At 34.9% G+C, this 15837-nt stretch overlaps 3 protein-coding genes across 4 annotated transcripts; 2 read left to right on the top strand and 1 right to left on the bottom strand.

The window, feature by feature from the left end:
• Positions 1-1543: 1543 nt before the first annotated feature.
• Positions 1544-3033, top strand: LOC146164406 (uncharacterized). The gene has a single exon (XM_083381264.1). The coding sequence runs from the start codon at positions 1650-1652 to the stop codon at positions 2943-2945; it is 1296 nt and encodes a 431-aa protein (XP_083237390.1). The 5' UTR covers positions 1544-1649; the 3' UTR covers positions 2946-3033.
• Positions 3034-3971: 938 nt separating this feature from the next.
• Positions 3972-8806, bottom strand: LOC146164405 (protein lin-37 homolog). Of its 2 annotated transcripts, none has more exons than XM_083381266.1 (7): positions 8511-8806; positions 7419-7487; positions 7268-7341; positions 6585-6745; positions 5178-5308; positions 5028-5120; positions 3972-4328 (listed from the first exon to the last, which is right to left on the bottom strand). In XM_083381266.1, exons 1-7 carry the CDS (start codon positions 8600-8602, stop codon positions 4226-4228), a joined length of 723 nt encoding a protein of 240 aa, XP_083237392.1. In that variant the 5' UTR covers positions 8603-8806; the 3' UTR covers positions 3972-4225. The 2 variants fall into 2 exon arrangements, with proteins under 2 accessions (XP_083237392.1, XP_083237391.1); XM_083381265.1 differs by having other exon boundaries at positions 8515-8804.
• A 96-nt stretch (positions 8807-8902) lies between these two features.
• LOC146164404 (uncharacterized) lies at positions 8903-12125 on the top strand. The gene is made up of 4 exons (XM_083382600.1): positions 8903-8950; positions 10932-11002; positions 11585-11649; positions 11999-12125. The coding sequence occupies exons 1-4, from the start codon at positions 8919-8921 to the stop codon at positions 12074-12076; spliced, it is 246 nt and encodes an 81-aa protein (XP_083238726.1). The 5' UTR covers positions 8903-8918; the 3' UTR covers positions 12077-12125.
• The last annotated feature ends 3712 nt before the right edge of the window (positions 12126-15837 follow it).

Genomic DNA, 15837 nt, shown 5'->3' with positions numbered 1-15837 from the left:
TGGGTCTTAGTTTACCTAATGATGTAACAATTCTTTTACTTTTTACTAATCTCTGTTTGAGGATACATAAGGTTATATATCCTGTCAATTTACGTCTGTACATTCCGTTTTAGTGACGAGAAATAACCTGTGCGTCACCTCAAGTTCAAAAACTCTTCTTGAATCACGCTTGTCGGTAATTTGGGAATCGTGACGCGCAATTAAATTTCGCTTGCTTGACGATGGGCGCAATTAGGCTTCTATGGCATTGGGTGCGAAAAAAGCTTGACCCTGGCGTACTTAAGTTGCTGGCGGTCAAAGTTACTCGTCACATCATGCCTGAGCAGATGAAAAGATCAGCATTTCAAATGATCATAAAAGTATAAGTTGTACATTTAAAGTTTGAACAATGGCACTTACAAAAGCAATGTGAGGAAATTAAGATATAATGTCAGGCTTATCGTTTTTGAGTCGTTGAGGTTTATGTCTCGCAGCGTTCAGTATTGCCATTTGGTTGCATTGCTTCGCATTCAAAATATGCGCCGGGAGTGTTTATGGAGGCTAGACACTTTTTCTGTGCCATTTAAAATCTAATACTCGAAAAACCGGTCAAGCTCTTGTGTTGCGTAAGGCCTTAGCAATTGCATAAACACAGCGCACATGCTTCAACCGGATTAGTTCTATATCACGCAGCTCAGGTGTGCAGTCAGGCTTCAACCTTATGTTTAACACGTGCTTGGTGCCTGGTTACGCGGGCACGTGCAAAAACTACCCGAAATTCGTTTTAAACTACCGTTATAGCTTCACTATTTTTTATAAAGTAGGGGTAATAATTAAAAAAATATTTAATAGTCCTTAAACGGCGTAAACTATATTTTGTTGTCGTGCTTTACGTGTTAAAGTTAAAATGCAGCGCCACTGCGAATTAAATATTGTTATAAAGATTTGAATTTTTATATTTATAACAGATATGGTTAACGACTCATCACGGTTTTCTCTTGTAATTTTTATAAATCAAATAAAACAGTATTTTTATATTTCATAATAGCTCTTACATATCGTTATTTTTACCATTACGGAGAAAATCGACTTAGGCATGGTGAAATGCGTAAAAGCAATGGAAAAGTTCAAATATAAAATAAAATTTAGGTTAATTTGACCAATTTAAAAATTAAATTCTTGTTGAGCACTGCTGGTCTGCAACCCTGAAGGTGGGTTTGAAATGTTGCAAACAACGATAAATTAATAGCGATTGGGAAAAATTTCACGGAAATGTATCCAGTTTGCCGCTTTGCAGCAACTCCATGAAGACTCAGTAAAATTCCTGCATGTAGCAGGTCGACTGGGTTCCCAGAGGCTGAACGCTCCGAAAGCTCGCTGAACCAGTTTGACCGGGCGTAGCCGCAAGGCTATCGCGATCGAGGCATTTTTTCCAACTTTGTTGATGCCGGCAAGAATAATTTGCGGTGCTCAACGATCGTGCCGAATATTTAACCTGCCGTAATCATTCTGATCGGAGCTTGGTAGCCTTGCTAGGCTATAGTAGGCCTACAGTAAAATATTATTTGCAAATGGGATATATTGCAGTGAAAAATAGAAGCTAATATATTTGTTTCTCTTAATTCCAGGAGTTTCATTTTTATTGTATCATTGCTATAAACAAATTAGCCATGCCGTTTTCAGCAAATAATTCGGTCCTTCCAGTCCTTTCGAAATCAGACACCGCATCTCCGACTAGAACTGTCGACAGCTCCTCGATCAGCTCAATGGAGGACAAAGAGCTACGCAAGAAGTTGCGCAACCGACAATCGGCTCTTGCAGCACGTGAACGCAAGAAGGCAAGGATGCTAGAGCTAGAAAGACAAGTGGCTGAACTCCAAGAAATCAACAGAAGGGCGGAAGAAGAAAACCAGTACCTACGATCAAGGCTTGAGGTGATTGTGCGAAAATGCATGAGAGCAGGCGTTCGCGTAGATGGAGAAGGGGATTTTATCCGCAATTATAACTTTAGCAATCAGCAGCATACTCTACGAGTTGCCGGTGTTCCAGATTATTCAAGAGTATACGTGCGCGATCACCAGCAGCCTTCATCGCCGTACGGCTGCCAAAGAGAATTGTACAACGTCGAAAATTCACCCTCTTACCGCACAGCTGAATGTGCTACCAACGCGCTGTCACAAACAGAAGCGAATTTGCGCAGTTCGATAAAGGTCTTGGGCCAACGACAGAACGAAATATTACAATCAATGTCCTTTAATGACCACGTCACATGCCAGCAACAGCAAGAATCAGAAATTAATCATGCATATCCTGTTAAGCAGGAGTACATCGGTACCGGCACGGAAGAAGCCTCTGCATTCTATTCGCCGCACCTCGACCGATTTAATCAAGTGACGGAGATTGCGTCTCCTGTGCACAAAAGGTCGCTGAACGCCCTGGGCAACGGCGCGCCAAGTTCTGCCGCAATTCGTAAACGTCAGATTTGCGAAGTGAGTAGATTGCCCTCCATTGGCTCGATGCTAGCACCGCCCGCTGCAAAGCGCCCGTGCCCCAATACCCCCGTTGCAAATATGCCACCAACCCGTTTGCAAAACGTGGAGGATCCGTGTAAGGAAGCTCACGGCAGCAGGTTTGCTGCTGAGGGTTCCAAAACGAAAGCATATCCGCAGTCTACTACAGAGACCGATCAATTATCACAACTTCAAACTAACCCGGTGGACAATTTCGAACTTAAAGACTGCAACCTCACGAATTCTACTTCTCCAATGCTGTTACAAAACGACGAACTCTATAGTAGCCTCTCTTCGGCAACAAATAGCGAGAAGTTAACAATTCTCGACTTTCAAGATATTCTGGACGGCGAGATTTCGGCCGAGTCCCCTTCCGCCTTAAGTGGAAGTGACAGCGGCATAAGCATGGATGATTCGCTTGACTGGATCACCGAAAACCCCATTTTTGACATTTAACTTTGATGAAGTGACATATTTACTATATTTAAAAATAAGACTTTTTTTACCTACGGTAGACTGTGGTTTGTATACAACGTAAATTTAAAAGTTTCTCCACGGCGCCGAGCGCATGTTATTACCTGTTTTATTGTCATAAATGTCGCAAAAGTTTATTTGTTAGTGCAGTGCCTTAATAGTTTTCAATTGTACTTTTTATACATGTGTCTTAGCATTTAATGTTGATACAAGTTGACATTGTTTTACAAACAGTTTAAAGTTTCAAAGGCTGAAAACGTCTTTTTTCTGTTTATTGCCTCGTCTATTTTTTGAGCCGATTAAAATAAAGGTGCAGTAACCTGGAGTTAAATCCTACAGTAAAGTAGGAGATGTCATACTTTACAAGCTAACGGTTCCAACAATTTAGTTACTCTCATATTAAACTAAAATAATACGAAGTATCCAACAGTTTTACAGTAAAGGCAACAAGTAAAAATCACGGGAACTTGCAACTAACCAGCTATATATATAAAAAAAATACTTTTAAGTCAAAGCATGATCAAACCAGCCAAAACAGAGTATATTGCTTTTTATAACTAAGAGTTCGGGTATATTAAGGTACTTATCCCAAAATATGAACATATTATTACGTTAAAGTTAGTGGCGAAGTGTGAAATCACTACGCTTTAATTTTGTTGTCAAAAAGGCTTAATAAACATAGTAAATGAGTACAACATATAATGTAGCTGTGCAAACTTAAGTTTCTATTGGGAAAGAAACAAATAAACAATTTTTTTCAAATAAAAGCAATTGATCCTAAGCGAACTTTACTAATTCCCAATATAGAATCGTTTTAGTTTGCTTACATTATTAGAAGAGGCCTTTTTCTGTAATTAGCCACTTTAAAGCAGTTTAGAAACGAGTTGATTTGTATATAGCCACTTAAAAGTAAGGTTTTGCGTCAATTTTCATCACGTAATCAGAACTTTACGTTCATTGCAAACGCAAACTTTGACTTAAAGACAAAAGTTTACAGTAATTGACGTTAGGTAGTACTTCGCTTTTATCAACTATAATTTGGGAGAACACACTTGGCTATGGTAATAGATACAAGTGTGAAAAAGAGCGATTCCGTTAGAAAATCACATCATGGTACTTCGCTGTAATCAACTATAATTTGGGAGAACACACTTGGGGGTATGGTAATAGATACACGTGTGAAAAAGAGCGATTCCGTTAGAAAATCACATCACCACGGTGTGATACAAGGCTGATCGACACAAGTAGTTGCAGCAGTTGTGCTATTGACTTGTTGCACTGTATAGCTGCCGGTTAAACATGTCACGCAGTGCGGTCATCCCGTCTGCGTAGCGCTCGTCATTTTCATTCGATTTTTGGATCCAGCTAAAACAAGAAAATGTGGATTTACAAAATAAGTTGCAAAAGAATTTCAGATAAACTATCGAAAAAACGCATGCAAATAATTGAAAAAGTTTAGCAATGTGTAGTTGACAGTCGTAAGTAGTAATGTGGTCTTAAAAGGGCAAGGCTTTCATAACGCTTCGGGTGGTTCGGCCGCCTTACAAATTTAGGAGTGGAAAAACAAGTTGTCTGCAAATTTCCGATGACTCAGTGGTGTGCGCTCAGAGCTGGCGATTTATTCTCGTTTAAACAAACGCCAAAATTTAGCGAGAATGTTTTTTTGTACAACCTTTTTTATATACCCCATCTTTAGTTGTCCGAAGTCAAATATGACTAGACGACAATGTTGCGGTCGTGGTCGATGAATGTAATCTATGAGTAACTATTTAGGAGCTTACACCAAAAACTACCGCTTATAGAGAGTGGAAAAAAGCCTTTACGCGAAAAAACGCTTGTATAAAAGGAAAACTTTATTTTTAATTTAAGCCTTTTTAAAAATTTCGTAATTTAACAAAAATATTTAGCGAGACTTCACGGAAATAGTGCCTATTACTCATCTAAAAATATTTTAAACTCTATTTTTGCGGCTAGTGAGAATATATCATATATCAACACAATTTTCGACAAAGTTAAAGTATTTCTTTCTTGTTTAACATAAACAAAATAAACATATAAACAAACCGTTCCCTGATGTTTCTCCAACGTTGAATATGGTTAAGCAACAACGTTTCGGGTAGAGGAGAAGAAGCCTGACCTATGAGATAGTCGTCAATCCTGGGTACACAAAAATGTATCAAAATAACAGGTAATAAGATTTCGTAAGTCACCTACCTGTCTTCTGGTAGGGGTAAAGGGTTTGGAACTCTGGGATTAACATATCTTCCTCTTGAATCAATGTTGTTCCAAGTAATGTTTGGGGGTGGAATATCTGTGACATTCCTTGTATTGTCTTCCTCCTCACTCTATTAGAGACAATATTTCTGTTTTATTAAATATATAACAAAAAAAAACAAAAAAACTGGTTAGTCTAACAATGAAATCTTTTAACAATTTTAAACATTGTCCACAGTAAATTGCTACAAAATCAAATTTTTGTGTGAATTTGATTTTCATATATGGATGGTATTTGAATATCTGTGTATAACTATTAAATGAACTTGTTGATTTTTTTTAATTTGGTAAACTTTATCTACTGCCCCAGAACCCGCAATGTTTTTGGGGCTAGATCAGACATATAGTTATTTATTTTAATTGTTTTTTTTACCTATAAACATTCTCATTCCCCATTTCAAAGGATTTAACTATGTTTAATTTTAACTATGTGCACTTTTTTTACAACTTTTTTCTCAATATTTATTATTTGCTAGTGCTATGATAAAGATACTGTCTTTCTAGAAAGTCATTACCATTAACCCAAACTTCCTAAAAGATTCAAGGCATATTATTCTAAGACTTATATTAAATTAGATAAGGAAACTATATAAATGTAAAACTATTGTGCCATAGTAGCATTTAAAATCAGTGTATACAAAAATGAATCTACTTCAGGACTTCTGTGCCTACATTCGTTCAAATGATTTGCTGGGAAATTGCCTACATCCAGTAGTCGATAATAAAATACAAAATGGATCTTTAAAAGGTCAGAATAAAACTGTTTATAGTTAAATCACACCTACATGCCCTATATCAGTGGTTCTCAACTGCCGGTCCGCGTTAACTTTTCTGCTGGTATGCCAAATTACAATTTTATATCTTAATTGCAAAGTGCAAGATGTTGAAGGCTTGTCTATCAAATTTAAAACTTTGCCAGTTTGGTAATTTGCAGCAATGTTATGTAACATAGAGTTAATTATCTACTTTAGACTTGCTCAACTGTTTAAAAAGTATGGGCTACAGCTCATTTTTAAAAGTTTTAAAATTTCAGACCAGTTGTGTGATAGGCTACGAAAACAAAAATTTGTTTGAAAATTTTACCAGTCTGCAAGTTTAAAGGTTGAGAACCAGTGCCCTATATAGTTAAAAAAATAAACAATTTAAAATAATTTTATGGTATGCTAACCCCTAAAATGTTTTGGGGTTGGGGGCAGTAGGTAACTGTTTTTAGAAACGTTTTTTTTAATTTTATAGGTATAAACAGATATTTAGATATTCCCATTAAAAAAAATCAATAAAAAAGGGTGCAACCTAATTAAATAATGCGATAAAAATGTCTGGTTATTTAAAATATAACAAATATACATTGCTTCCTTCTTCTTCAAAGGTCAGAGAAACACTTGAGTGAACTTTTTTTCCACCAGGATCATTATTCATCCAAGCTCTGCATATAGGATACAATGGAGTTTCTTCACTAAAGAGTGCCAGGTCAATGCTTCTGTCAAATAGCTTCATAACATAGGAGTCTGTTTCGAAGCAAAAACACAGTATTATATCCACAAGCAATTTGCAGTGAAAAACTTCATATACACCCGTAAAAAAAATATTACAGATCATATAGCAAAAAATGACTACTTATGAATAGGTAAGTGTGATACTTAACGTTTTTTAAACACAGATAACCAATATTTTGGACAAAGAGTACTGCGATCTGACCAGATAGCTAATGACATCATTACTATTAACTAGCAAAATAGATAATTTCAAATGTTCAAGGCAACTTTGTCTAGGTTTTAGGCAAAAAAGTACCTTTAGCTTCAGTTGTTATTTTCACTTTTTTGATAAATTGACCTTGTAAGATAGAAATTACTGCATCCGATCGCAAATCGTGTTAGTCGTCTACCGATACTAACACTTAGTATTAAGTATCGGCTCCGATATTATAGGAGAACCCTACTTATGGGCATAGGTAATTGTTGCAAAAGTTGTCAAAAACAAGCCAAACAGCATTAAAAAGAGAATACAGGTGATGGAAAAGCAAAACATACTAGATTTCTGCTTATCATCCTTAATTTCCTCCTTTCTTCTTCTTTTTCGAGATGATTTTGTGGGGGTTGATGGACTGAAAACGATTATTTAATTTAAAATGGAGAAACAATGTTTTTTTTATCTTAAACAAGAAACATTTATAAAACTCACAGCTTCTTTACATCTTCTTGACTTCCATCCACACTGTCAATGCCCGCTGATATGGAATCAGCAGTGAAGCTGTAGGGGTTAATATAAACAAATTGATAACAATTATTTTTCACTAACTTCTTAAATGAATGGGCAAAGTCAACTTCGCTTACATGACTGATTACAATTTAATGTTAATAAAATTAAATTTGTTGCCATATCAGGTAGGGTTCCTCTCCGGGAATGTTTCGACGGGAAATTTCCGGGATTTCTCGCGAAATAACGATCCCGAATCCCAGGAATTTTTTTTATAATCCCGGTTATTCGGCAACATAGCAAAACTTAAAAAAAATTGTCATTTTTGACCAATATAAAGAAAAAAAATGTTACCAAAACCTATTAAAGTCGTTGCTTGAGTTGCTTTTTTTGCGGTTACCAGGGAAAATACATAATTAAATTTATTTTACCAATAAAAATGCGCCTAGTATGCGCATGTTTTCTAAAAAAAACAAAAACAAGGGTGTTGACTTTAATTCAAGAACATCTTGTAAGATTGCAGAAGCAATACTACAGAACATAAATGAGCTTAATTAGACATTTGGAGCTAATATAAAGTAATTTTAATCATCATAATGACGTGATTAGAGCACAAAAATTTCGTCAGGATTCCCGGGAAGTTTCATTTGTCAATCCCCTTTCCCGGAAGTGAAAAAATCCGGGAAAAAGAGGAACCCTAATATCAGGGTACGTAATATATTCGGTACCTCAGATGTGCAAAATATTATTGTACACCTCTAAATTTGGGGCTGCTTCAAGTTTAATAGATAATATGTAAACATTCAAACATATATTTTCCAGATTATTGGCCCTAAATTGCTTTAACATTAAAGAGCTTAGTTGCATCCAGTTGTTTAACTACTATTTTGGATAAATTTCCCTTTCAAGGTAAATATCTTAGTTGAATCACAAATCTTGACTAAATGACTTCAATAACATAGATATTGTGAATAGTTCAGACACAGACTTTTGGTAGTACCAGGAATCCTACAAAATTTTAAAGGTTTATTACCGCACGTCGCACATCCCTCGTAATTATAGGCGAATAGTATACACCTGCCTTTCTCCGGCATTAGCCTTGTCAAGCATTCCTTGAAGAACATTTTCAAAATCGATCCTTGCGTCGTTTGCATCCAATTCCTGCTCATATGGAAATTCTGCCATGTTGATCAAAGCAGTAAACGCAAACCGCGCAAAAGTTAAAAAAAACTTCAGCGGAAAGTGTATGTATATAGATTGATCACGTGACAATCACATCATTGTATTAAGCATTTAATTTTTTTGTTATATTAGAATATAACGCTACTACTCTATTTGGCCACGAGTTAAAAAAAACTGAGCATAGTTTACAGAAGCAGAAAAATCATTTGTCCTACTGCGTTTGTTGTACCCATTTCACGACAGGGTTTTATTCAGAAATGAAACGTTATGAATTGGTAGAACTCATTGGTGCAGAACCAATTAATGTTCTTTTGGGAAGATCCATGCTTTAACTGGTAGGTTTTGTGTATGTTTTTTTTACAACTGTTTTAATGCAATTATAGGAAGATTAAATGTTTTCATCGACACCTTTTCAGATTAAAAAATCAAAAAACTTTTCGTAGCTATTTTAAAAGTTACAATATTAGCTAAAAACCTCGTTTTATGATCGCACATATGAGATTTCAAGGAAATTGGAAGTACAGACTGACTATGTCTGTGATGACTATCTTAATTCTGCCATCATCAGTCATAGTTCTCTCTGTTTTGGACGCTGGTCCACAATCTTATAACAGTTTTGTCGGGGGTGCTTTATATGTGCTTATACCAGAGAAAAAATGCGCCCTGCTCTCAATTTTTTTTAAATACAAGCAAATAAGGGTGCAGTATTTAATACAAGATCTTTTAAGATTCAGAAGCAATACTTATTAAACATAAATGTAATTAAACATTTGGAGCTAATATAAAATAATTTTAAACATAATGACGTAATTAGGTAACAAATTTTGTCGAGATTCCTGGGAATTTACATTTTTCAATCCCGTTTCCCGGGAGTAAATAAATCTTGGAAAAAGAGGAACCCTATGCTAGACCAGCGTCCTGCTTTGTTAATCTCTAGCCCATGAGCTATTGGGAATCCTTTAAAGTGTGAAAAAAGGATATTTTGTCAAATTTCAAGGCTTTTATATTTATGAATGTACAGTATCTATTGTATAGAGTGAGGTCAATGCAAATTTGCGAGGAACCTCACAGAATAATTAGGGAAAACCATAATCGCTGCTTAAAAGGAAATAAACAATTAAATATGTCAAAAAGCTTTGTTATTGCATGACGTTGTCAAGAAAGTAACCTAAATTTGGATCAGAGTTAAAAATTTTATTTTTTGGTACATTTTTTTTGTGAGCTAACAGGCCAGACCAAAAAAATAAAAGATTGTTTGCCTGGCATCCCTGTACTGAACTTTGAAATTTGAAGAGTTGTAACTGGTTCATTTTTCCTAAATGAAAAATGAGCCAGTCCACAAGGTTGAAATTTAAAGTTCAGTAAACGGCTATAGAATTAGTTTGCAACTAAGCAGTACCTGATTGTACTAAGCTACAACACTGTTGAAACAATTTATTTTTAAAGCAACACACAACATTTTTTGTAATTTTGCAAATCCGATAACAGTAGTACAAATTTAAAAGTTCAGTCAACAGACGAGACAGACAAATAGCCTTTTCCAAATTTTTTTTTGCTTTAAAGCAGTGGTTCCCAAACTGTGGTACGCGTACCACCAGTGGTTCGCGAGAGTCTTTCAGGTGGTACGCCACTACGTATAAATTTGCGAAAACTTTCAACTTTTAGATCGGGTAATTTGCAATGTTGCGTTTCAGTTCCCTTTAACTTGGGGCAGGTTTATGATGTAACACTTTTCTTGTTCAAGATAATAAAACGTTAATTGTTAGCTGGTTTATTTAACATGTAAGTAGTAAAAAACTGAATAGCAGCAGTGTAATTGCCGTATGTATAATGATATAATTTCTTTAAGAATAGAGGAATAGTGCAAGAACCAAGTTTAGTTTTAATTTAACTATTCGGAACATGTAAATTTTGTTTAATTTAACTATTAGGAACATGTCTAAACGAACGTACAGTCAGGCTTACATAAAGTACGGGTTTATAGCTATTGACCACAATGGAGAGGCTCTTTCTCAATGTGTAGTTTGTATGAAGACGCTTGCTAATTCAGCTATGAAACCAAGCTTACTCCAATACCTTATCCTACAAATATTTTTATACAAAAGAAGGTATTTGGCACAAGTATGACCTACAGTAGGAGTTCCAAAAGGTTTGGAACCACTGGCCTAAGCTATTCCAGGCCTGCCCAACATACAGACCACACAACCTTTTATTGTGGTCCATCTGTGGCCCACAATGTAATGATGCTTCAGTGTACAATTTGACTTTAAACTGTGCTTTTGATATCCAAATTCCAACTGTACAATTTACTTTTAGGCATCCCTGTGTTCAAAGAGGTGAGCGTGTAAAAATGGCAAAGTCGAAGAATCACACCAATCACAACCAAAGTAAATATATTTTATTAATCTATGGAGCTTTTAACTTAGTTTTAATATCTAGTTTATTGTTGTTAAACATTGTAGTGTTTATGGTGGAAAAGTTAATTCTGTTTAGGAATGACCTATAATGTCAGATTAAAACTGATACCCAAAGCTGAGTGGGAGTATCAATACTCGTCTGATATGAGAGTGGTATCTGCTGATCTTATACCATATTCATATATAAATTTTATGTATCCACCAGGATTTACATTTAAATGACAGGTTAACATCTGGAGATACCTAAACCCACCAATTTAAAAAGGAAATTTTGGCCCAATAATTTTAAATTATTTCTTGAATGTTTCCATTTAATTTGTTTTTTCTTTTTTTAAGCATAGTAATGGCATCATTTGGTACCGGAATAAAAAAAAATATGAGACTCCTACTGTTTTAAACTTATGATGGTTTTCAAGTAAATCAATTTTTATCCTCAATTAAGTATTCCTGTATCTATCTTTTTGCTTGCCAAATGGTCTTCATTAATAAAATTAACAGTACACATAATGCTTGCAAAGATTTACTTTTGTTATTTATGTATTTTTTCTTCAGATCGCAAATACCATCGCAATGGTATCAAGAAACCGAAAACATACCGATATCCTTGTTTGAAGGGGGTAAGTTTTTTGAGGGTTGTAAATAATAATTTAAAATTGTTAGCTGACCACTGTTCTAAAAAACTGGCTGTCCGTAAAAGATATTTACTGGAGCTGTCGTTTCTCCCTAAATATTCATGCAATACCTTGTTTACCAATTTTAAATAAATAACCCCCAAAAACTTGTTATCGTAGTTAACAGCCATAGATTTGTAAGCTAATAATAAAATGTTAAGGGGAATATCAAACGACAATTTATAAGTAGGTTTCAATTGTCAAAAGATTTTTTATTTATACCATGTAAACATAGTTCTTAACCTGCAATATCTTAACAAAATCATAAACCTTATGTCCACTATACAATAACTAGGTCGATCCGAAGTTTCTGAAGAACATGCGGTTTGCGAAGAAACACAACAAGAGGCATCCCGTCACCAAGAAGGAATAAACTGCACGTGTTTATCGCAATAAAATGCGTTCACGGCATACCAGTGCTACTTCGGTCTAATGTTCTTTTTTAAAAGTCAGAAAATATGCGACAGTTTGAACGGCGGCCTTTGATTAAAAAGCTTTCGTCAACTGCCCATATAAAACATACTGCTAGATTAGAACAACGTGAAAACATTCGGGCAAAGGTCTAACAATTCTTGCAATAGCAGCTGCAAATGATAGTATTAGTGGGTCCATGAACCGGATCGAACTATTCGATTGCAGCCAAGTAGCCTATATTTTGGTACACAAAAATAAAAGTGAAGTGGGTGCCATTGAACTTTAAAACGGTACAATTAAAACAAAATAAAATTGTCTGTTACCAAATTAAAGTAGAATTTTACAAATTAGGAAATGCGGCTTGCATGTTCAAAAAATATGTTTATTACTGTATAGCAACTATGTCGAGTAAGACAACCCGAGTCTCAAGTCCGACATGCGTGTATTGTGGGTGAAAGACTTCAATGACTCGCCTATAATTTAAGTGAATTGCTGAATATCCACCTTATTTTAGTTGCGTAAATGGGAAAATACACGTTGTAGAGTCGAAGCAGGACTGGTGACTCGACGAAATCGCACATTTAGTCGGGTTTGGACTCTGGTTGTTTTTATGCTTATTACATAAAGGGAACACACAATAAGACCTAAAAGCAACAATATCTAGCAGAACAATCTATAAAACCATAGTAAGACCAACGGCATATTGATGCCAAATACCCACTAGTAGGCTAATATCCAGTACAGAATAAGATCGAAATCGTCTGAATAATACGTCATAAATTCATCAGATTAAGGCCTAAATTGCCAAAATGACACTTAAAACTGTAAAGAGGGTATAGGACGATTGGGGGGTCGTCGATCTGTCATCGGCCGCTTTGCTCTGGACGTGTGGGCGCCCCAGTTTGACTGGCGCCGTTGGGCGACGCTGTTTTGGTACCGATTGTTTGGCCCTGTTTGGGATTATTGTGGATAATAGGTGGGATTAGAAAATGGGTTATGGTTGAAATTATTAATGGAGTTAGTGCTGGAGTTTTGGGCTAGGTAAAGTGCTGTTTGGACTTCATTCTAACCATTTGGGTATTATTCCGACGGGTTTAGGACTTTTTTCCGATTTATACAATACTACGACTATTAGCCTAGGTAGTAGTCCTATTTTGATCTTATTATGAACGGTGTTTTATTGCGACATTGATGTTATTATGTGGCCGGAAAAAAAAAATTTTTTTATGTGGCCCGAAAAAAAAATTTTTTTTTTGGACACATGTTGTTTTTGTCCGAATTATTATGTGGCCCGAAAAAAAAATTTTTTTTTTGGACACATGTTGTTTTTGTCCGAATTATTATGTGGCCCGAAAAAAAAAATTTTTATTTGGACACATGTTGTTTTTATCCGAATTATTATGTGGCCCGAAAAAAAAAATTTTTTTTTGGACTCATGTTGTTTTTGTCCGAATTATTATGTGGCCCGAAAAAAAAAATTTTTTTTTGGACACATGTTGTTTTTTTTTTTTTTTTTTTTTTTTTTTTTTTTTTTCAGTCAATTTTTTATGGCTCACTTTTGACAAGGAAAAAAACATAGTTGGAACATGAAATTTTCACAACTGTTAAATATCCTCCCAAAGTTGTTTCTAATATAAAAAAAAATTGCCTAGGTTCTAAGGGGTGGTTTTTAGAGGGGTAAAACTGTCATTTTTTGTTAATTTTGGTTTTCGGCACTTTTCAGAGATGAAAAAATGTAAAAAAAATCTGATATACTTATGGATGATGGATACATGACATATACAATGCTAAGTAACAACATTTTAAACATTAGCCCTGAACTGTTTATCCGGGGGGTCAAAATGCACAACACTTTAGGAAATTTCAATGATATATTTACACTAGAAGGAAATGACATAAAAATCTGAAAATTTCACAAATGTTAGAGAACCATTTAAAGCTGATGTTAAAATAAACATTTTACCTCTTGAAAATAGGGGAGTATTTTAGAGGGGCAAAATTAAAATTCGGCCATTTTTGTGTTTAGAGGTATCTTAAAAACTAAAGAAAACATTGTTAAATAGTTTTCAATTATAAAGACAAAAAAAAAAAATTTTTTTTGGACACATGTTGTTTTTGTCCGAATTATTTTTTTTTTTTTTTTTTTTTTTTTTTTTTTCAGTCAATTTTTTATGGCTCACTTTTGACAAGGAAAAAAACATAGTTGGAACATGAAATTTTCACAACTGTTAAATATCCTCCCAAAGTTGTTTCTAATATAAAAAAAAATTGCCTAGGTTCTAAGGGGTGGTTTTTAGAGGGGTAAAACTGTCATTTTTTGTTAATTTTGGTTTTCGGCACTTTTCAGAGATGAAAAAATGTAAAAAAAATCTGATATACTTATGGATGATGGATACATGACATATACAATGCTAAGTAACAACATTTTAAACATTAGCCCTGAACTGTTTATCCGGGGGGTCAAAATGCACAACACTTTAGGAAATTTCAATGATATATTTACACTAGAAGGAAATGACATAAAAATCTGAAAATTTCACAAATGTTAGAGAACCATTTAAAGCTGATGTTAAAATAAACATTTTACCTCTTGAAAATAGGGGAGTATTTTAGGGGGGCAAAATTAAAATTCGGCCATTTTTGTGTTTAGAGGTATCTTAAAAACTAAAGAAAACATTGTTAAATAGTTTTCAATTATAAAGACAAATTATAGGTTGCTTCACAGCAAAATTTTGACCTTCAACTCAAAATAATTAACCCATGGGGGAAAATAATTAACCAAAAATATAGAAATTAAAGTGATTTTTTGATGGAAAAAAAATTGCAAACAAAGTGGTGTACACTGCCTGGCAGATTTTTTATTTAAACTTGCGGCGGTAAAATATGTTGTTTGTAAGAGCAATAAGTTAATTCACTAAGACGAGACACTTTGCACAATAGATGTTGCACGCGCTGGACAAAAAAAGCACAGCAGGGAGCCAGCCGCTTCGCGGCCAGAATAAGGCAAGCGATATGAACAAATTCTGTATTGAAGGTTTTCTGCCGCTAGATTAGAGTAGATAGCTGTAAAGAACTAAATCGAACACATCACACTATTGATTTTTGTCCCCAATTAGAGTCGTATAGGGGTGCAAGAAAAAATTGTCAAATATTTTTCAATTATAAAGACAAGTTATAGGTTTGCTTCGCAGCCAAATTTATATTAAGACCACTGGCAATCAATCTTGTAAAAGTGCACCATGTCCAACCTATAACACGCAACTTCGGGCCACATCCGCTTTTGCCTGCTAAAGTACCGAAACTGGAAGCACAACATTGGGAGTATATGGACACTGACAAATAAGACCCGTTGAAAGAATATAGAATAACCAAGGAATAACACCCTGGTAAAGTATAGTGGAACTGCGCTATACCCCCCCTGGTATGTTATAGTAGAACCGCGCTATAACCCCCTAGCAAAATATACAAAAACCGCACACCCTGTCTAGTTTTATTTTTTTTTTCAGTCAATTTTTTATGGCTCACTTTTGACAAGGAAAAAAACATAGTTGGAACATGAAATTTTCACAACTGTTAATTTTGGTTTTCGGCACTTTTCAGAGATGAAATATGTAAAAAAAATCTGATATATTTATGGATGATGGATACATGACATATACAATACTAAGTAACAAAATTTTAAACATTAGCCCTGAACTGTTTATCCGGGGGGTCAAAATG

The sequence above is a fragment of the Ascidiella aspersa genome, chromosome 2, assembly GCF_963924565.1.
Source record: "Ascidiella aspersa chromosome 2, kaAscAspe10.2, whole genome shotgun sequence".
In the NCBI taxonomy this organism is placed as follows: domain Eukaryota; kingdom Metazoa; phylum Chordata; class Ascidiacea; order Phlebobranchia; family Ascidiidae; genus Ascidiella; species Ascidiella aspersa.
Note: the sequence above shows the minus strand (reverse complement) of the source record. Positions and strands in the feature narration are given on the sequence as shown.

What these genes read in the sequence shown, in the direction of transcription:
- LOC146164406 (XM_083381264.1), top strand. Translation starts at nt 1,650, where the DNA reads ATGCCGTTTTCAGCAAATAATTCGGTCCTTCCAGTCCTTTCGAAATCA.
- LOC146164404 (XM_083382600.1), top strand. Translation starts at nt 8,919, where the DNA reads ATGTTCTTTTGGGAAGATCCATGCTTTAACTG. An exon ending in GAAGATCCATGCTTTAACTG is followed by an intron (nt 8,951 to 10,931) that starts GTAGGTTTTGTG and finishes ATTTACTTTTAG; the next exon opens with GCATCCCTGTGTTCAAAGAG. An exon ending in GATATCCTTGTTTGAAGGGG is followed by an intron (nt 11,650 to 11,998) that starts GTAAGTTTTTTG and finishes TACAATAACTAG; the next exon opens with GTCGATCCGAAGTTTCTGAA.
- LOC146164405 (XM_083381265.1), bottom strand. Translation starts at nt 8,618, where the DNA reads ATGGCAGAATTTCCATATGAGCAGGAATTGGATGCAAACGACGCAAGG. An exon ending in AAGGCTAATGCCGGAGAAAG is followed by an intron (nt 7,488 to 8,514) that starts GCAGGTGTATAC and finishes TAACCCCTACAG; the next exon opens with CTTCACTGCTGATTCCATAT. An exon ending in TGGAGAAACATCAGGGAACG is followed by an intron (nt 4,329 to 5,027) that starts GTTTGTTTATAT and finishes TTCTTGTTTTAG; the next exon opens with CTGGATCCAAAAATCGAATG.